Consider the following 21,959-nt stretch of genomic DNA (forward strand, 5'->3'; position numbering starts at 1 on the left):
CTAATGGTAGCTTCAGTGTTATGGATAGATGTTCAGTTCAAAACTGCGGTTGTATTTCATTTACACCGAGATTGCCGGTTGAAATAACGCCAGTTGCATATTAAGCGTTATATTTAATGGAAACGTAACAGTGAGCCCTGTGACATTAATAGCTAGGCTTGGGATGGTTATATCTGGTTTGCAGGATTGGGTTCATATCTGAACCAGTGCTATAACCATGAGCAATATTTCCTGTCCTCCTGAGGCCTGTTGCCTAGATTATGACTACTTCAAAAGAGAAAGAGGTTTCATCTTGGATGGTGTGGCCGTCGACTCCAACGCCAAGGGATACGGCAAAGTCAATCCCAAACTGTGCGATGTTATTCCGCCTTACAACGCCCAAGCTGATCCTCAGACTAAGCTCAACTTTCATAGCAGGGAAATGAAAAAGCTTCTCAAGAGGACCAACCAGGTACCTCCGGGTTTGCACTTTGTAACGATCGTGCTGCTTGGACGTGATGTCCGTTCACCCACCTGGCGAGTAAAACCGATTTATGGCCAGTTGACTACACAGTGAAAATACAACCCAATGAGAGGCACCACACCTCCCATAGCTGGTGATGTGGAAGTTTTTCATAATAAGTGTCCAGTCAGAGACCACATTGTTGTCATTTTCTTAACCTATTGTTGATTGTTTTATTTGGCTTCATTGCTTATTATTGAGAAAAAGAAATATCTAATCAACGGAGAGAGATTTTTCTGTAGGAGCAGCTACAGAATCGTAATGCCTCATGATTTAGGCATGATAACAATTTTGGTCCCCTTAACTAAGGAAAGATACACTGGCATTGGAGGCAGTCCAGAGAAGGTTCACTAGGTTGATCCCAGGTAAGGAGGGATTTTCTTATGAGGAGAGGTTGAGTAGGTTGGGCCTGTACTCAATGGAGTTTAGAAGAGTGAGATGCGACCTTATTGAAACATTTAAGATTCTTAGGGGGCTTGACTGGATAGATGCTGAGAGGTTGTTTCCCCTTGTGGGTGAGCCTAGGACCAGAGGGCATAATCTCATAGTAAGGGGTCACCCATTTAAGACAGAGATGAGGAGGAATTTCTTTTCTCAGAGGGTAGTCAATCTGTGGAATTCTTTATCGCAGAGAGCTGTAGAGGCTGGGTCATTAAGTATATTCAAGGCTGAGATAGACAGATTTTTAATCAGTAAGGGAATCAAGGGGTATGGGGAAAAGGAAAGTGGAGTTGAGGATTATCAGGTCAGCCTTGATCTCATTGAATGGTGAAGCAGACTCAATGGGCCGAATGGCCTACTTCTGCTCCTACGTCTTATGGTCTTATTAGAATGTATTTACATTTAACCTTATATGAGGAGCATGGATAAAGTGGATAGGAAGGACATATTTCCATGAGCAGATGTCAATAACCAGCTGGGAAAGACTTAATATAATTGGTAGAAAGATTAAAAGAAAGAAGAAAGAAAGGCTTGCATTTATATAGTGCCACTGGATTTCTCAAAGAACTTTACAGCTAATGAAATAATTTTTGAAGTGCAGTCATTATGTACAAAACGCAGCTGCTAATTTGCTCTCAGCAAACTCCCACAAACAGTAATGTGATAAGACTTTTTGTGATGTTAATTGAGGGATAAATGTTGGCCAGGACACCAGGGATAACTCCCCTGCTCTTCCTAGAAATAGTGATTAGAGTGGAGTTGAATAATTTTTCACCCAAAGAGAGGGTGATGGATCTGGAACTCACTGCCCGAAAGGGTGGTATCCAAAAAATAATTATTTCATTTTTAAAAAAACTTGGATATTCGCTTGAGGTGAATCCAATTAATCTGCAGGACTAGGGACCAAGAGCTGGAAGATGGGATTAGACTGGATAGTTCTTTTTCAGTTGGCATGGATATGATGGGCTGAATGGCCTCATTCTGTGTTATGAATCTTTCTATGTTTCTGTTTGGCTTTCTTACTTCTGCCCTTGTCTCTGTTGCCCCTGTTGTCTGGTTGCTGTTTATTTTTTTGCTTTGTGTTTAAGATGGCTTTCTGCTGTTTTTTTGATTGTTTGTTTCTGTTTTTTTCTCTTGGTTTCCCTGTCTTTTCCTTTTTCTCTTGGTTAGTTTGTACTCAATTAGAACCCACTGCACCAAGCCTCATGTGTCTTTTTTTTCTCTCCTAAGGGTATGATTGTACAGCAATGGTCTTGTTCTGATGATTAATCAAATGGCCATCAACAGTGTGGGTTCGATTCTGGTACCGGCTGAGGTAGACTTGGGAGCTGTCTCCCCGCCCTGCCCCTGAGAGTGGAAGGCAAAGGCAAATGACCAATGACAAAAAAAAACTGCCAATAAAATGGTTTAGGATGAAGCATCAGCAGACAATGAGCCAAAGACCTGCCTTTGGGCAGAGTGTGCATAGTATACCATACCATTATTGATGGATGAGCCAAGAGAATATGTAGCCTATAAAGCAGTTGGGGAGGGGTATCGCAGTCAAGGCCAAATATCCATTTTTTAAAATTAATCAATAACAAGCCGTTGGAGACACTGACAAAAGCAGCCCATCCCTAAACAACTGAGTGACTCGCTAGGCTGGTTCCGAGGACAGTTAAGAGTGAAACACATTGCTGTGGGTCTGGAGTCACATATAGGCCAGCAAGTGAGGACAATAGATTTCCTTTCCTAAAGGACATTAGTAAATCAGATGGATTTTTGCAACAATCCCAGCTGTTCCATGGTCACCATTATTGATCCTAGCTTTTTATTCCAGATGTATTTAATTCACCAAATTTAAAATTTAAAATTCCCAGTTGTCATTTCGGGATTTGAACTCTCATGCCTGATTTTAACTCCATGCAATTGGATGGATTTTGAATGAGTTTGCATCTGGCCTCATGTCTCTGAATTAGTCCAGGCCGTTGGATTACTAGTCTTGTAATATAACCATCATGCTCCTCACATTATGTCCACACATACACGTTTCAAGCTTGGTTTGTTGGGTAGATTCCTGGCTGATTTTCACCCTTCTTAATTCATGATGTTGAAGCTTATTTTAACATCCCTTGTCACCAGCCTCAGGACAAGCCAGGAAGAAAACTGTGAGTTGTCTATGCTGTGTGACTCAGCTGTTCAATTTCTGTAGCCTCTGAGCCAATGAACAAACTTGGCTTCAGATTTTCTCACAGAATCTCAGCAGTCAATTTAATCATTTTCCTTTATTTCTATTAAATGCATTTGAAATGCTATCAAATGGAACAGGTCAGGCTCACTGTAAATGGGACCCTTCCAGTCAGCAGGGAGAGTTCATCTCATGTCTGTGGAATAGATTCAAATGCAGTGTACCGACCATACCCCATCATCTTTGCTCTGTAAATGTTTCTCGATTGCATATGGTTTATGCTGAGGTGAAAATACCATTGAACACACAATTGCAACTACTTCATGGTGGAATAAAAACATGAATGTGAGAGCTCAGTTTTGCTTCTGACCCCAGCATCAAGTTGCAATTAAACATATTAGGGTGAATATTAAAAACTTCCTCAACGATTTAGATGTTCAGTCTACTTCCTTATATGAAACTGAGCCATGCACACCAAGTAGCTCTCAGGTTTGATTCGTAGCCTGTGCTGTGTTTGTTGACCTGAGGAGGGGATGGTATTAAGGATGGGCAGATTAAGAAAAATGTCAATATTGTTTTCCATTCCTGATCACTGTACAGTGGAAAGCATGTGTGTCTGGTCTTAGGGTGAAGATAGAATCAGCCTCAGTTTGGATTCACCTAAAGGACAGAGCCAATTAATGCTCATTCTTAGGGCACTGGATAAAAAATGCTCACTTGAACAGGAAACAGAAGGGAAAGTAACACCTCTGGAACATTACCCAACATTGTTAGGAGACAATGGGGAGATGGAGGTGGTGTGGACTTGAAATTGGGGGCAGGGGGAAGGGAAGATGAAGAATAAAAAAAAGTTAAAGTTAGAAGAGACACAGCAGGCTATTTACTTTACTATTTCAACTCATTAAGTCAATTTGACCAGTAAATAATCTTTGTTAGGATCATGGTGGGACATCAAGCAGTGGCTGGCTTGTGGACTATTTTTATAAATATGGACCAGCTCAAAGATACCTCACCAAGAGAAATGTATATGGAGCAGGTACGTAGTTTTAAATACTTTTGAACAAAAATAGTTCTGATGTAATATTTATTGATTCTGTTTTCAATATAGATCAGATATTTCAAAAGGGGCAGAAGCATTGGAAGCATTAGTCCCAAAGGTTGAAACTACTCATTGTTTGATCTAGAACAAAAGATTTTACAAATAAGGGTTAGATCCAAGGCAAATCAAAGAGGTGCCTACCTTCAAGCAGCAACATCTGACTCTCCCTTAGTTCCTGTCCACCCAGATAGTGCAGGAATTTTGGGTGCAATCCCAGAGACATTATCCTGATTTATCTGTTAAAATAGGAGGTTCTTGTGTTGAGAAACTTGACTAAAGGACCACAATACAAATTGCAAGATACCAGAAAGGATGAAAACGTCAGGCAGATAATGAGGTAAATCAGTAAGTGGTGTCTAGTTGGTGCCAAGTTTGCTATGATTAGTGAATAACTCCATTGTTGTTATATCATGCGACTAGAAGGATGGCAGAAGGTGAACTAGATGGACCGTGGTCCTCTTTTCCATGTAGTGATTCCTAGGTAAGTTAATGTTTGAATGGCAGGTTGTAAGCGGACGGGAAGACCAAAGAAGTGAGGAGTTGCGTGATTTGTGGTCCATTCATGGACAGTACAATGAGACTTGATTTTACCACAGTCAGAATGAGGGAAAACTGTGGCTGCAAGGATGAGGGCTTTCAAAATTAATGAGTTATCTAGCTGGGCGACCTTTCAAGATACCTTTGTCGCATAGATATGACAACAATACAATTTTAAAAACCCTCAAATTTGTAAAACTTAGCAACATTTATCCACCAACTGAAAGAGTAATTTTAAATGACCATGGTGAAAGAGATCATCTTTCAGATTCCTGGCAGCTAGCTAATTACTTTAACATAGCGAGTTCAGAAAACATCTGACAAAGGGCCCCACCAAAATGTTAACTGACTGTATCTATGTTACAGGTGCTGACTAACCTATGTTTTACTTCTCTTATGGAATCCATAATTAAAATACTGTTGGGTCAAAGGTACTCTCAGCTGGGGACAAGGCTGAAGAGGCTACAACTGCATTAAAAAAAAGATGATCAGCATCTTGATTCAAACCATTTGCAATAATCAGGACAGGTTTGCAATTATTTTCACAAGAGTGTGAATAGGGCTGATGGAGTGCAGTTGGAATACAGAAAAGAAAGCTTATTTAGCAGTAGCTGCAGTTTTGATGAAAGATTATGGACTTGAAATGGTAACAACTGCTTCTCTCTCCACAGATGCTGTCTGATCTGCTGGGTATTTCCAACATTTTCTGATTTTATTTCAGATTTCCAGCATCTGCAGTATTTTGCTTATTACCTTCCAATGTTCGGTTTCTCCCACCTGGAAGCTTTTGTCCAATGAAATCAAATTAAGAACCAGTTTAAATCATTTTCTGTAGTAGGAATTTTCCCCAAGCTTTTCTGAAGTCTGGGATGTTGAGATGGTAACCGCAAAATAACCAAAAGTACAAGCTGTTGCTTTCCCAAAGAAATGAACTTCCTCTACAGCTCATGACACAGAAGTACTTTGTCACTTCATTCACAGGTAACATCTACACAGAAGAGTTCCTAAAGAACCTCCAACATGGCAGATATGATCAAAGCTCTAAACTTGGGTGCTGGTACTGGTAGGTTGAAATGGAAAGTATTTAACTTCGCAACACTAGCAACCTTCGCTCCAGCACTAAAAACCCCTCATGATGAAGAATTGTGGATACCTAGGGACTTTTAAAACATTTCTTTGTGATGTTCTGTAGTGAGATGAGCACAGCATGAGAGGATCTAATTACTGCAACATCACAGAAAAACAACCTGTAGCTGATTACAGAAGAATTGCATTCTCAGATTAAGAATACTAGTGGGAAAGACAAAATACCTTTGCTTTCAGCAAAGACAGAATCCAAATGTACACATTAGTGCCATGTTGATCATTCCCAGTGAGCTTGGATAATCACCATTGAATTCAATGACACGCGAGGTTATTTGGTGCCTAGCAACATGACATAGCAACAGCTTGTGTCTGATTATCATTGTCCCATGACATGTCTAGTTATCTGCTTCTGTCAGGTGCTGCATCACCTTTTTGGAAACACGTTGACATGCAAAGACATTGAAAGGACTTTTACTTTTGTAAATGAGGTGAGATAAGCAGCTGGAGATAACAGATGTTTATTTCATGGTTTTTGACCCTGATGATTGTTTGGAGCTTAGAATGACCCAGGAAAAATTGCACTGAGAAACAATGAACAACTGACAAAGCCCAGCACTTACTGCACTGGCAGCTCCGAGCACTGCCACTAATTGGTCAAGTCTTGTCAAAAATTTCTTCCTTTGAAGGTTCAATGGATAACACAATCCAGTGTAAATCTGAGTCATAGAGAACAGGAAGATCCCAAAATCGGTCCATTAGTCCATTCAGTAGGAGCACCAATAACAGCCTAATAGTGCTCCAGAATGGCCTTGCTCTCAAGGTTGCAATTTAGAAGTTGAGCAAAACTAATAATAGGAAAATTTCAGGAAAACCCTCTTAAAAACAAAAAGGGTTGTGAGAATTTGGAACACATGCCCCCAGGCCAACATAAACATTATGTCACCTGAAGTGCTTAAAATAGAGACAAAACAAATTCTGGAGTAAAAATATTCAGGGATTCTAAAATGCTGGAAATCTGAAACAGGAGCAGAAAATTATGGAATGGTGCACATCTGAATCACAATAAACCAGTGGTTCCCAAACTGTGGTTCGCGAACCCCTTGGGAATTCGCAGGAAAAACCCCACAAAGGCAAGAGTGGAAGTGTTTGCGCATCAAAATTATCGGAAAATGATAGCTTGTCGGTCTGGCACCCACCAAATGACCATGGCCCCGGCTCTCGGGCACCATGGACACCATCCCGATTGACAGGCTAGTTGGACAATGATTGCTATTGTTCTGACAGTTGAACGTGCCCTTGTCTCGCACCTGGTGACTGGGCTTGAAGACTTGTCGGTGGTTGGGTGGTGCTGTGTCTCCTGCTTGGATTTCAGAGTTGAGTGAAGCTTTTAGCTAAGCACCTACATTTTAATTTAACTCCCCCGCTGGCCAGACTCCCCACCATCTTGGAAAGGCCGTCCCCCCTCCTCCTGACCCCGCCTGACCAAGTTGTCTGTGGCCCTGGCCTGGGCCCTTCTCCTCCCGACCTCTTCTCTAAATCCTAAAGGAGGGGAAGGGCCCTGGGCCACAGACAGTCACCATGTCCTCCTTCCGCTCCCGACCTCTTCTGCGTCTTGAGGTTGACCCACCGCCCCCTCCCCCTCCCCCCCCAGTCCTGTCCCTCGATGATTGGTCTTTCATCCTGGGCGTTTACCTCTTCTTGGGGATCTCTTCTCTGAGTCCTCCCCTACTCCCATGACGCACTGTCAAAGCACTGGGGGAGGACTTTTGCCCATCGGAATGGTTGGGCGCTGCTTCTCTTACTGGTAGAAAATCATAGATGCCTTTATTGCATCCTTACAGACATGTGCCCTCACACCCAATACTAAAGGCTCCATTTTGGTGGCAACTGGTGACATAATCTGGCCAGAATGGAGATGATTGGGCCATTCCCCCCAACCATCACACCTGGAGTCTAGCCATTCTGTAAGTAACTAGGTTTGATTTTGTGCATCAGATTTGTAGCTAGCTTTCACTTAGTGCATTTGGCTGGAGAAATAATCCTGCTGCATGCTGCTCAATAAAATTAATAATGTAATTATTCATGATGTGCAATAAAGTGTCAGAAGAAAAGCAAATTTTATATTTCCAAGATCACTGCCTTTATAATTGATACTCAGGTAAGGGAGAAAATCCCTGGAAAATATTTTAAGGAGGAGGTTGGCCAAATTTGGCATTCTCATGAAAGAGAATGGTCTACTCCGGTTCCCATTTCTTTTGTTTCTCATGTTTAGGTAGCATTGACACAGTTACGGGGAGGCTTGATGCACACACGAGAGAGAATGAAACCAAGGATGATCGGGAGATTTAAATGGGAGGAGACTTTAGTCCAGAATAAATACTGGCAATACTAACCAGTTGGGTTAAATGGCCGTAGGTTCTACGTGAAACTCAAGAAGAGATTTGGTTTTATTCTGTGTGTATTGATGTTGCAGGTCACTCACGTGATCAAATAGTCGGTCACAGAGGATTTTTGGCAAATCTCAAACCGATGGACGGATACAACGGAAGGTTTGGATTCAGAAGAAACACACCCAGCCTGAGACAAAAACCTTCCATTTTCGGGGAGACCAGCTGTCTCCCGTTGCATTAGCACATGTGCAAAGACAGAGGACTGCAAAGTCTTAAGTCATTAATTTTAACATCAGCAGGAGGGATTACTTTTTACAAGGACCATTGATGATGTTGGACAGTTTGGCAGGTTGAAAAATCAATACTTCAATTGCTACATTTTAAGAAGTTGGAATTTCAAGGAAGTCACTTCTCTTAGAGAAACAAATTGAATGTGATAATTCTGTGATGATCAAGAATAATCTGTCTGTGTAAACAATATGTTGTGTATGATCGGATATATCTCCTTAGATCCTAAAATAAAAGCATGTGCATGGGGGCAGAACTTTGCAACTGTATATTTTCAGCTCGCCATTTATCCTGTATTTGATATTTTATTTCTGTAGGGAGAACTTCTTGCTTTGAACAGTTCTATTCAATTTCAGAGTGCATAACTAGCGTTAACATAGAGAGAGTCTTCAATAGGAATTCCATGTTTGGTGGTGACATCCAAGGCAAGTGGTTCTTGGATTCCTGAGGAGGAATCTTTGGTATTGCAACAAAAATATCAGACATTTGCTCGTCCAATCCTGGGGTACGCAAGTTGTGTCTGGGATGCTTATATGGCATAAGATACAAGATTGAAGGGATCCAAAAACAATCTGCACAAATCAGTATGAAAAATATACCAGTGTCACATCCTGGATCAAAGATTTGGAATGGGAATCACTATAGCAAAGGAGGGGTAAAAATAGACTGACTGTGTTCTATAAAACTTGCAATGGACTGGTGGGAATTGACAGAAACTAGTACCTGGTGCCCTCCGGCAATGACAGATTGTGAGGGAGCCATGCACACAAACTGCAAAGACCATTTGTTTCCAAGACAGTGTATCAACAATCTTTCTTTCCAAGGACAATACCACAATGGAACGAAGGAGGACATAAATAATTTCCCAGAAATGTTAGGGAACCAAGGGTCTAGTGAGAGGGAGGAATTGAAGAAAATCAGTATTAGTAAAAAAATGGTGCTCAAGAAATTAATGGGGTTAAAGGCTGAAAAATCCCCAGGGCCTGATAATCCACATCCCAGAGTACTAAAGGAAGTGGCATTGGTGGTCATCTTGCAAAATTCTATTGACTCTGGAACAGTTCCTACAGATTGTAAACCCACTATTTAAAAAAGGAGGGAGAGAAAAACAGAGAATTACAGACCAGTTAGCCTAACATCAGTAGTGGGGAAAATGCTAGAGTTTATTATAAAAGACGTGGTAACAGAACACTTGGAAAGCATTAACGGGATTAGACAAAGTCAGCATAGGTTTATGAAAGGGAAATCACCCTTAACTAACCATGGGATACAGGGAAATTTGATAAGGTGGATTCAAAATTGGCTTATTTGTAGGAGACAGGAGGTGATGACAGAAGGATGCTTGAGTGACTGGAAGCCAGTGTCCAGTGGCATACCACAGGGATCTGTGCTCGGTCCCCTATTATTTGTCATTTATATAAACGACATAGATGACTATGTGGGGGATAGGATTAGTAAATTTGCAGATTACACAAAGATTGGCTGGGGTGGTTAATAGTGAGATTGAGTGTCTTGGGCTACAGGAAGATATAGGCAGGATGGTCAAATGGGCAGATAAGTGGCAGGTGGAATTTAACCCTGAAAAATGTGAGGTGATACACTTTGGAAGGAGTAATTTGACAAGGAAGTATTCAATAAACGGCATGACACTAGGAAGTTCTGAGGAACAAAGGGACCTTGGCGTGTGTGTCCATAGATCTCTGAAGGCAGAGGGGCATGTTAGTGGGGTGGTGAAAAAGGCATATGGGACACTTGCCTTTACCAGTCGAGGCATAGATTACAAAGGTAGGGAGGTCATGTTGGAATTGTATAGAACCTTGGTGAGGCCACAGCTGGAGTACTGTGTGCAGTTCTGGTCGCCATATTATAGGAAGGATGTGATTACACTGGAGGGGTTGCAGAGGAGATTCACCAGGATGTTGCCTGGGATGAAACATTAAAGTTATGAAGAGAGGTTGGATAGACTTGGATTGTTTTCGATGGAGCAGAGAAGACTGAGGGGTGACCTGACTGATGTGTACAAGATTATGAGGGGCATGGACAGGGTGGATAGGGAGCAGCTGTTCCCCTTAGTTGAAGGGTCAGTCACAAGGGGACATAAGTTCAAGGTGAGGGGCAGGAGGTTTAGGGGGGATGTGAGGAAAATTTTTTTACCCAGAGGGTGGTGACGGTCTGGAATGCACTGCCTGGGAGGGTGGTGGAGGCGGGTTGCCTCACATCCTTTAAAAAGTACCCGGATGAGCACTTGGCACGTCATAACATTCAAGGCTATGGGCCACGTGCTGGTAAATGGGATTAGGTAGGTAGGTCAGGTGTTTCTCACATGTCGGTGCAGACTCAATGGGCCGAAGGGCCTCTTCTGCACTGTGTGATTATGTGATAATCTACTGGAGTGTTTTGAGGATGTAACTAATAGAATAGATAAGGGAGAACCAGTGGATGTGGTGATTAGGTCCCACATAAGAGGCTAGTGGACAAAATTAAAGCACATGGGATCTGGGGTAATATACTGGCACGGATTGAGCATTGGTTGACAGACCGGAAACAGAGAGTGGGAATAAGTGTGTCTTTTTTGGGATGGCAGGTGGTGACTAGTGGTGTCCCACAAGGATCAGAGCTTGGGCCCCAGCTATTCACGATATATATAAATGACCTGGATGAGGAAACCAAATGCAATATTTCCAAGTTTGCTGGTGGCACAAAACTGGGCGGGGTTATGAGGAGGATGCAAGGAGGCTTCAGGGAGATTTAGACAAGTGTGTGTGGGCAAACACATGGCAGATGCAGTACAATGTGGATAAATGTGAAGTTATATGCTTCGGTGCGAAAAACAAAGGCAGAAAGGCGGAGTATTATTTAAATGGTGACATATTGGGAAATGTGGATGTACAAAGGGATCTGGGTGTCTTTGTACACCAGTCAATGAAAGTAAACAGGCAGGTGCAGCAAGCAATTAGGAAGGCAAATGATATGTTGGCTTTCATTGCCAGAGGATTTGAGTTCAGAAGTAGGGATGTCTTACTACAGTTATACAAGGCCTTGGTGAGACCACGCCTGGAGTATTGCGTGCAGTTTTGGTCCCCCTACCTAAGAAAGGATATACTTGCCATAGATGGAGTGCAGCAAAGGTTCATTAGGCTGATACCGGGGATGGCAGGACTGTGGTATGAGGAGAGTTTGGTTCGACTGGGCCTATATTCACTAGAGTTTAGAAGAATGAGAGGGGATCTGATTGAAACGTATAAAATTCTAACAGGTCTAGACAGACTAGATGCAGGGAGGATATTTCCCCTGGTTGGGGAGTCTCGAACCAGGAGCCACAGTCTTGGGATACGGAGCAGGCCATTTAGGACTGAGATGAGGGAAGATTTCTTCACTCAGAGACTCAGAGGGTGATCAACCTGTGAAATTCTCTACCACAGAAGGCTGTGGAGGCCGGGTCACTGAGTATATTCAAGAAAGAAATTGATAATTTTTTTGGATATTAAGGGCATCAAGGGGTATGGAGAGAAAGTGGGAATATGGAGTTGAGATATAGGATCAGTCATGATCACATTGAATGGCGGAGAAGGCTCGAAGGGCCGAATGGCCTACTCCTGTTCTTAGTTTCTATGTTTCTAAGCTGCCAAAGGAAATAGCCTTGGCCCCATCACTTGAAATCTTCAGTATTCATCTTTAGATTCTTTCCATTTAAAAGTTTTCATTATCAGGATTACCATCTCAGCAGTTCATGCCTGGTTTAGCTTGCACTACCCATATAAATGTTGGCAGAATACGGGTATTAGTCTGTGCTGCTGACACAACTGAAGCAGAAGGTTGGCAAATGAAAATCTTTACAGCATGGCAATTTAATATCTGCCATATTATTTCCAATTTGGGAATAAAAGGCTGTCACATGTGGAGATGAACTCTGCCAGAAGAGCTCCCACATTTGTTTTAGTACCTTTTAGACTGGGTAACTAGATTTCCCTACTTCACTGTTTGCCATTGTTAATGGACAATTTTTGCTAGGCAAGGATATAAAAGGATACTGAGTTAAGGCAGGCAGATGGAATTAATATGCTCGTCAGCCATGATCTCATTGAATCGTGTGTACTTCTGGGTTAGATGGTTGTGGGTTCAAGGCCTGGGTTTAGAATTCAGGCCAACAGAATTTAGACATTAAACTGACTCTCTGTCTGTCTCTTCAGGTAGATGTGGTGCCATTTTCCTGGTGTCATGGCCAATATTTCTCCCTCAACCTATACCACCAAAAAAAAGTTGTCATACCTGTCTATAGGTCAGCTGAGAGTCTTTGCCTCTAAGTTAGAAGGTTGTGAGTTCAAGTCCCACCATGGAGGCTTGAACACAAAATTTCGGCTGACATTTCAGTGCAGTTCTAAAGGAATGCTACACCATCAGAGGTGCCTTCTTTCAGAAGAACGGTGATTACACTTGGAAAAGTACTTTGGCTGTGAAGTGCTCTACATTGTCCTGAGGTCCTGAAAAGCCTTTATTTTACACAGCTGTGCTTAGACATGTTTTTGACAATGTGGCAAAGCACTGTATAAATGCAAGCATTTCTTTTATGGCCTGCGTTGCGGACCAGAGGAGGATTAATTTAAACAGTCCTGATTTCTCCACTCACTACCCATCTGTAAACAGAAAGGTATTTTTGATTTCTTCCTTTATAAGTGGTGGTGTTTTTTCCCCAACTCCTCAGTTGGAATGGTCTAATCCTCTAATAACCTCACAGCAAACTCGAGATGTGGTAAAATAAGAGAGTTGGTTTATTTTATACACACACACACACACAACTTGGGAAAGGGGTTTCGCAATGTCCACCCCTTTTATTGCATTCATAAAATAACAGAGGGATAAGGGAAAGAAAGGGGTTTAGGGCAAAGACCACAATAAAAATAACAATTATGGTTTCATGTGAGACCAGAGTCCAGAATCAAAGTCCAAAGAGGAATTCTTTCACCGAGTTCGGCTGTCTGAAGACTGGTGGTGTAAGATTTGCTTTTCCTGCGGTGTTGATGTCCCAAGATGAAGTAGGCATGCAGAGGTTGAATCAGTTCTGTAGGTGATAGTACAAAATCTTCCCGGCAGAGTCAGGTTAGATGGGGGCCAGCTGTCCAAGAGCTTGCTTCCGTGCGGCCTGCCAGCAAGATGTTAAACAGCAGACTGAAGATGGAATACGAAAGCTGTATCATTTAAGTAATTGAAACCGTTCAAAACTCAATCATGTGACAGGGTGGTTTCAGGTTCAGCTAACAAGGCCCCTTGTTAAAACCCATTGTGTTTTGAGCAGGTAACTGTAGAACCATTAGCACGACATTGGAGATGAGGAGTCAAAAATAGCTCTGCCTTTGTCCATAGCTGGCTGGTGCAGACGTCTTGCCTACTATCCTTTGTGTTTGCTTGGATGGAATGTTTATATAATGCAAGAAGTGTTACATTCCAGGGGTTTGATGTGTTAGCCTTTTATCCATTTATAAAATGCTCAGAAACTTCTAGAGTTACCTTCATGTGGTCAGCAGTGGCCTTTTTTATCAGTCCAGCCTTTTTAACTCATTCATGGGATATGGGCATCTCTGACTAAGCCAGCATTTATCATTCATCCCTAATTTCCCTTGAGAAGGTGGTGGTGAGCCACCTTCTTGAACCGCTGCAGTCCCTGTGGCGTAGGTACACCACTGTTAGGAAGAGAGTTCCAGGAATTTTGACCCAGCAACAGTGAAGGAATGGCGATATATTTCCAAGTCAGGATGATGAGTGGCTTGGAGGGGAAATTCCAAGTGGTAATGTTCCCATGTGTCTGCTGCCCTTGTCCTTCTAGATAGTAGTGGTCATGGATTTGGAAGGTGCTTTCTAAAGAGCCTTGGTAAGTTCCTGCAGTGCATTTGTAGATAGTACACACTGCCATCACTGTGTCGGTGGTGGAGGGAGTGAATATTTGTGGATGGGGTGCCAATCAATGCAGACTACTTTGCCATGGATGGTGTCGAACTTCTTGAGTGTTGTTGGAGCTGCACTCATCCAGGCAAGTGTTCACTATAGAGGATACAAAAAACATTCCAGTAATAGCTGCAAATCAGGAGGTGAACGGGAGAAAGGAACTTGGTGAAACTGAAATCACTGGGGAAATGGTACTGAGCAAACTGATGGAGCTGTGGGCTGGCAAGTCTCCAGGTCCCGACGGACTAAATCCTAGGGTCTTAAAAGAGGTGCTAATGAGGTAATTGATGTGCTGGTGTTAATTTTCCAAAATTCGCTAGATTCTGAAAAGGTGCCATCAGAATGTAGCAAATATAACCCCGCTATTCAAGAAGGGAGGGAGACAGAAAACAGGAAGCTATAGCCAGTTAGCTTGACGTCTGTCGTGGGGAAGTTATTAGAATTGATCATTAAGGAGGTTATAGCTGGGCACTTAGAAAAGCTCAAGGCAATAGGGGAGAGTCAGCATGGTTTTGTTCAAGGAAAATAATGTTGAACCAATTTATTGGAATTTTTTGAAGGAGTAACATGCGCAATGGATAAAGGGGAGCCTGTAGACGTACTGTACTTGGATTTCTAGTAGGCATTTGATAAGGTGCCACGTCAAAGATTATTACGAAAAATAAAACCTCATGGTGTAGGGCGTAACATATTAGCATGGATAGAAGATTGGCTGGCTGGCAGGAAGCAGAGAGTATGGTCTTTGTCTGATTGGCAGGGTGTGACAAGTGGAGTCCCACAGGGAACGGTACTGGGCCCTCAATTTCTTACAATTTACATGAATGACTTAGATGAGGGGAGTGAAGACATGGTAGCTAAATTTGCAGATGACACAAAGATAGGTAAGAAAGTATGTTGTGAAGAGGACATGAGGAGGTTGCAGATGGATATAGGTAAGTTGAGTGAGTGGGCAAAGATCTGGCAAATGGAATGTTATGTGGGAAAATGTGAAGTTGTTCACTTTGGCAGAAAGAACAAAAAAGCAGAGTATTACTTAAATGGAGAAGGGCTGCATAATTCTGAGGTGCAGAGGGATCTGGGTGTTCTAGTACATGAGTCACAAAAAGTTACTATGCAGGTACAGCATGTAATTGAGAAGGCTAATGGAATGCTATCCTTTATCTGGTCATCATCTCATTGCTGTTTGTGAGAGCTTGCTGTGTATGTTTCCATGTTTCTTACATTACAACAGTAGCCACACTTCAAAATGTACTTCATTGACTGTAAAGTGCTTTGGGCTGTCTGGTGGTCGTGAAAGATGCAATTGAAATGTCTTTCTTTCACTGAATGGCAAGATGGCACATCAGGTGGAAGATGACATGAAGGAGGCAGTGGCACAGTGGTATTGTCACTGGGACCCAGGGTAACGATCTGTAGACCCAGGTTCGAATACTACCGCAGCAGATGGTGAAATTTGAATCCAATTAAAAGTCTGATGATGACCATGAAACCATTGTCAATCGTCATAAAAACGCATCTGGTTCACTAATGCCCTTTAGGGAAGGAAATCTGCTGTCCTTACCTGGCCTCCAGATCCACAACAACATAGCTGACTCTTAAATCCCTGTGAAATGGCCCATCATACTGCTAGAAAGTTTCAAATGAATGAAACCGGAAGGACCCCACCCGGCATCGACCTAGATACTGGAAACAACAATGTCAAACTCAGCCCGGTCGACTCTGCAAAGTCCTCCTTACTAACATCAAAATTGGGAGAGCTGCCTTTCAAGCTAGTCAAGCAACTGCCTGACATAGTCATACTCACGGAATCATACTTTACAGACAATGGTCCCAGACATCACCATCATCATCCCTGGGTATGTCCATCCCACTGGCAGGACAGAGCCAGCAGAGGCGGTGGTACAGTGGTTTACAAGTCAGAAGAGAGTTGCCCTGGGAGTCCTCAACATTGACTCCAGACCCCAAAAATCTCATAGCATCAGGTCAAACATGGGCAAGGAAACCTCCAGCTCATTACCACGTACCACCACCCACAGCACCACCCGCCGCGTGACCCCCCCCACCCGAGATGATGAATCAGTTCTCCTCCATGTTGAAAGCCGTTCAGAGGAAGCACTGAAGGTGGAAAGGGTGCAGAATGTACTCTGGGTAGGGGACTTCAATGTCCAACACAAAGAGTGGCCCAGTAGCACCACTACAGACTGAGCTGGCTAGACTGGGTCTACAGCAGATGCTGAGAGATCCAACAAGGGGAAACCATCCTAGACCTCATCCTCACCAACCTGCCTGCTGCAGATGCATTTGTCCATGACATTAACAGTAGGAGCAACCACTGCACAGTCCTTGTGGAGATGAAGATCCGACTTCACATTTAGGATACCCTCCATCGTGTTGTGTGGCACCACCATCATGATAAATGGGATAGACTTCAAACCAATTTAACAACTCAAGTGGGCATCCATGAAGCGCTGTAGAACATCAGCAGCGGCAGAATTGTACTCAACCACAATCTGTGGCCCAGCATATCCCCCACTCTACCATTACCATCAAACCAGGGGATCAACCCTGGTTTAATGAAGAATGCAGGAGGGCATACCAAAAACAGCACCAGGCATATCTAGAAGTGAGGTGTCAACCTGGTGAAGCTATAGCACAGGACTACTTGCATGCCAAACAACATAAACAGCAAATGATAGACAGAGCTAAGCGATTCCACAACCAACGGATCAGATTTAAGCTCTGCAGTCCTGCCACATCCAGTCGTGAATGGTGGTGGATGATTAAACAACCTACTGGTGGAGGAGGCTCCACAAATATTCCATCCTCAATGATGGGGGAGCCCAGCACATTAGTGCAAAAAATAAGGCTGAAGCATTTGCAAGAATCTTCAGCCAGAAGTGCCAAGTGGATGATCCATCTTGGCCTCCTCTGGAGGTCCTCAGCATCATAAATACCATTCTTCAGCCAATTTGATTCACACCACATGATATGAAGAAATGGCTGAAGGCACTAGATACCGCAAAGGCTATGGGCCCTGACAATATTCCAGCAATAGTATTGAAGTATTGTGTTCCAGAACTTTCCACGACCCTAGCCATGCTGTTCCAGTACAGCTACAACACTGTGGAAAATTGCCCAGGTATGTCCTGTACACCAAATGCAGGACAAATTCAACCCAGCCAATTACCGCCCCATCAGTCTACTCTCGATCATCAGTAAAGTGATGGAAGGGGTCATCAATAGTACTATTAAGTGGCACTTGCTTAGCAATAACCTGCTCACTGATGCTCAGTTTGGGTTCTGCCAGGGCCATTTGGCTCCTGATCTCTTCACAGCCTTAGTTCAAACGTGGACAAAAGAGCTGAACTCCTGAGGTGAGGTGAGAGTGACTGCCTTTGACATCAAGGCAGCATTTGACTGAGTGTGGCATCAAGGAGCCTTAGCAAAACTGGGGTCAATGGGAATCAGGGGAAACTCTCCACAGGTTGGAGTCACACCTAGCACAAAGAAGATGGCTGTGCTTGTTGGAGGTCAATCATCTCAGCTCCAGGACATCACTGCCGGAGTTCATCAGGGTAGTGTCCTTGGTCCAACCATCTTCAACCGCTTTATCAATGACCTTGCTTCCATCATAAGGTCAGAAGTGGGGATGTTCGCTGATGATTGCACAATGTTCAGCACCATTCGCGACTCCTCAGATACTGAAGTAGTCCATGTCCAAATGCAGCAAGACCTGGGCTGACAAGTGGCATGTAACATTCACACCACACAAGTGTCAGGCAATGACCATCTCCAACAAGAGAGAATGTAACCATTGCTCCATGTCATTCAATAGCATTACCATCGCTGAATCCCCCACTATCATTGGGGGTTACCATTGACCGGAAACTGAACTGGGCCAACCATATAAATACTGTGACTACATGAGCAGGTCAGAGGCTAGGAATCGTGTGATGAGTAACTCACCTCCTGACTCCTCGAAGCCTGTCCACCATCTACAAGGCACAAGTCAGGAGTGTGATGGAATATTCTCCACTTGCCTGGATGAGTGTAGCTCCCACAACACTCAAAAAGTTTGACACCATCCTGGACAAAGCAGCCTAACTGATTGGCACCCCTTCCACAAACATTCACTCTCTCCACCACCAACATATAGTGGCAGCAGTGTGTACCATCTACAAGATGCACTGTAGGAATTCACCAAACCCCCTTGACAGCACCTTCCAAACCCACAACCACTACCATCTAGCAGGACAAGGGTATCAGACAGATGGGAACGCCATCAACTGGAAGTTTCCCTCCAAGCCACTCACCATCATGACTTGGAAATATATCGCCATTCCTTCACTGTTGCTGGGTCAAAATCCTGGAACTCCCTCCCTAACAGCACTGTAGGTGTACCTACACCACATGGACTTTAGCTGTTCAAGTAGGTCAGTACCACCTTCTCCAGGGCAATTGGTGATGGGCAATACGTTCACATCCCATGAACAAATGAAAAGAAGGTGCAAGTTGACGCCCTGTGCACCAAGCACAGGGATTTTTTTTCCATGCAGAATGGCATGGAGGAAAATCCCAGAGATGGTTCAAGTTGTAAGATGGGCGAGGGAGATTTCTGAGCCTTGTTAGAGGGTGACCAACTCTCCAGGCTTGTTCTGAAGTCTCCAGAAACTGAAGAATCTCCTGGACACTTTTTATGGCAATTAAAACATATGATGCTGGAAATACACAGGTCAGGCAACATCGGTGGAGAGAAACTGAGTTAATGTTTCAGGTTGATGATCACCCTTCATCAGAACCGAGAAAAAATAGAAAGTGTAAATGGGGGGGTCGGGGCTGTAAAATGTAAAGGAAGGTCTGTAATAGGGTGGAGGGAGCAGATTAAATGTCAAAAGATTTCACGGTAATAAAAAGAGAAACAAAAATTGTGCCCAGATGTGGTGCCTATGGAATCCTCTCAGCAGAGGTCAGTGGAAGCTGCATCATTGAATATATTCAAGGCTGAGTTAGATAGATTTTTGATTGACAAGCAGTCAAGAGTTATGGGGGACATACAGAAAAGTGCAGTTAAGGCCAGATGATCTTATTGAATACAAAAATAAAAATACCTGGAAAACTCAGCAGGTCTGATAGCATCTGCGGAGAGGAACACAGTTAACGTTTCGAGTCTGTATGACTCTTCAACAGAACTAAGGAAAAATAGAAAAGAGGTGAAATATAAGCTGGTTTAAGGGGCGGGTGGGACAAGTAGAGCTGGATAGAGGGCCAGTGATAGGTGGAGATAGCAAAAGATGTCATAGACAAAAGAACAAAGAGGTGTTGAAGGTGGTGATATTATCTAAGGAATGTGCTAATAGGTGACATTAAGGGTAGAAAGCGGTACGAGCAAGGTACAGATAGCCCTAGTGGGGGTGGGGGTGGGGGAAGGGATCGAAATAGGCCAAAAGGTAGAGATAAAACAATGGATGGAAATACATTTAAAAATAATGGAAATAGGTGGGAAAAGAAAATTCTATATAAATTATTTGAAAAAAGGGGGATCGGAAAGGGGGTGGGGATGGAGGAGAGAGTTCATGATCTAAAGTTGTTGAACTCAATATTCAGTCCGGAAGGCTGTAAAGTGCCTAGTCGGAAGATGAGGTGCTGTTCCTCCAGTTTGCGTTGAGCTTCACAGGAACAATACAGCAGGCCAAGGACGGACATGTGGGCATGAGAGCAGGGTGGAGTGTTGAAATGGCAAGCGACAGGGAGGGCCGGGTCATGCTTGCGGACAGACCGAAGGTGTTCTGCAAAGCGGTCACCCAGTCTGCGTTTGGTCTCACCAATGTAGAGGAACCCGCATTGGGAGCAGCGGATGCAGTAGACTAAATTGAGGGAAGTGCAAGTGAAATGCTGCTTCACTTGAAAGGAGTGTTTGGGCCCTTGGACAGTGAGGAGAGGAGAAGATCTTATTGAATGGTTGAGCAGGCTCTGGGGTTGATGGCTACTCCTGCTCCTATTCCTTATGTTCAAATGCAAAGTGAAGGAATAAGGAAAGAAACGAACTAAAATTGAAGCTGAGATTATGATGTAAAATGGTTGAACTCAATGCTGCGTCCACTGGGTCTCACAACCCTGGAGTAAAGTTTTTGGAGCATGATAAGTTTGGCACTTCTTTATCTTTGAGCAGCAGTTGCACGGGTTGGGTATCCTCCAGCCCAGGGGGCAGCAGAGGCGGCGGCTTCTCCGGCTTCATCCTCCTAGACTCGGAGCCGCGGCGTCTGGATCCGGGGGAGACTTTGACGGATCTGCGGGGCCGAGATGGGCGGCGGGGACCTGGTGAGTGCCTCTGGCGAGAGAGGGGGGGAGGACGGGGAGATAACCCCGGGGAGAGCGGTGCTGCTGTGGGAGGCACTGGTACATTTATTAGCGAGGCTGAGGCCTAGAACAACAAGTCAGCCCTTTAAACATGGGGGAGAGGGAGGGAAGTGGAGGAGGAAGGGGAAGAGGGGGAGTGGAGAGGGAGGGGGGGGGAGTGGAGAGGGAGGGAGGGGGGGGGGAGTGGAGAGGGAGGGAGGGGGGGGGGAGTGGAGAGGGAGGGAGGGGGGGGGGAGTGGAGAGGGAGGGAGGGGGGGGGAGTGGAGAGGGAGGGAGGGAGGGGGGGAGTGGAGAGGGAGGGAGGGAGGGGGGGGGGGGAGTGGAGAGGGAGGGAGGGGGGGGGAGTGGAGAGGGAGGGAGGGGGGGGAGTGGAGAGGGAGGGAGGGGGGGGAGTGGAGAGGGAGGGAGGGGGGGAGTGGAGAGGGAGGGAGGGGGGGGAGTGGAGAGGGAGGGAGGGGGGGAGTGGAGAGGGAGGGAGGGGGGGAGTGGAGAGGGAGGGAGGGGGGGAGTGGAGAGGGAGGGAGGGGGGGGAGTGGAGAGGGAGGGAGGGGGGGGAGTGGAGAGGGAGGGAGGGGGGGAGTGGAGAGGGAGGGAGGGGGGGAGTGGAGAGGGAGGGGGGGGAGTGGAGAGGGAGGGGGGGGGAGTGGAGAGGGAGGGAGGGGGGGGAGTGGAGGGGGAGGGAGGGGGGGAGTGGAGGGGGGGGAGTGGAGGGGGGGGAGTGGAGGGAGGGGGGGGAGTGGAGGGGGGGAGGAGGGGGGGAGTGGAGGGAGGGGGGGGAGTGGAGGAGGGGGGAAGGGGAGGGAGGGGGGGAGTGGAGGGGGGGGGAGAGGGAGGGGGGGAGTGGAGGGGGGGGAGAGGGAGGGGGGGAGGGAGGGGGGAGGGAGAGAGGGGGGGGGGAGAGGAGAGAGGGGGGAGGGGGAGAGGAGAGAGGGGGGAGAGGAGAGAGGGGGAGGGGAGAGGGGAGAGGGGGAGGGGAGGAGAGGGGAGAGGGGGGGGAGGGGGGGGGGGGAGGGGGGGAGGGGAGAGGGAGAGGGGGAGGGGGAGGGGGGAGGGGGGAGGGGGGCGGGGGGGAGGGGGGAGGGGGGAGGGGGGGAGGGGGAGGGGGAGAGGGGGGAGGGGGGAGGGGGAGGGGAGGGGGGGAGGGGAGGGGGG

The 21,959-nt window shown here is 45.2% G+C and overlaps 1 protein-coding gene across 1 annotated transcript; it reads left to right on the forward strand.

Annotated features, from left to right (window-relative positions):
* The first annotated feature begins 217 nt into the window (after window positions 1-217).
* LOC144667690 (sperm microtubule associated protein 1-like) lies at window positions 218-8,532 on the forward strand. The gene is made up of 3 exons (XM_078529143.1): window positions 218-451; window positions 4,047-4,146; window positions 8,306-8,532. Exons 1-3 carry the CDS (start codon window positions 218-220, stop codon window positions 8,461-8,463), a joined length of 492 nt encoding a protein of 163 aa, XP_078385269.1. The 3' UTR covers window positions 8,464-8,532.
* Window positions 8,533-21,959: the final 13,427 nt, after the last annotated feature.

Source organism: Cetorhinus maximus, chromosome 25, assembly GCF_964194155.1.
Source record: "Cetorhinus maximus chromosome 25, sCetMax3.hap1.1, whole genome shotgun sequence".
Classification (NCBI taxonomy): Eukaryota; Metazoa; Chordata; class Chondrichthyes; order Lamniformes; family Cetorhinidae; genus Cetorhinus; species Cetorhinus maximus.

Bases quoted from the DNA above. Each gene is read 5' to 3' on its own strand.
- LOC144667690 (XM_078529143.1), top strand. From the start codon at position 218: ATGAGCAATATTTCCTGTCCTCCTGAGGCCTGTTGCCTAGATTATGAC. The intron at 452-4,046 runs GTACCTCCGGGT...AATCTTTGTTAG, and splicing joins TTCTCAAGAGGACCAACCAG to GATCATGGTGGGACATCAAG. The intron at 4,147-8,305 runs GTACGTAGTTTT...TTGATGTTGCAG, and splicing joins GAGAAATGTATATGGAGCAG to GTCACTCACGTGATCAAATA.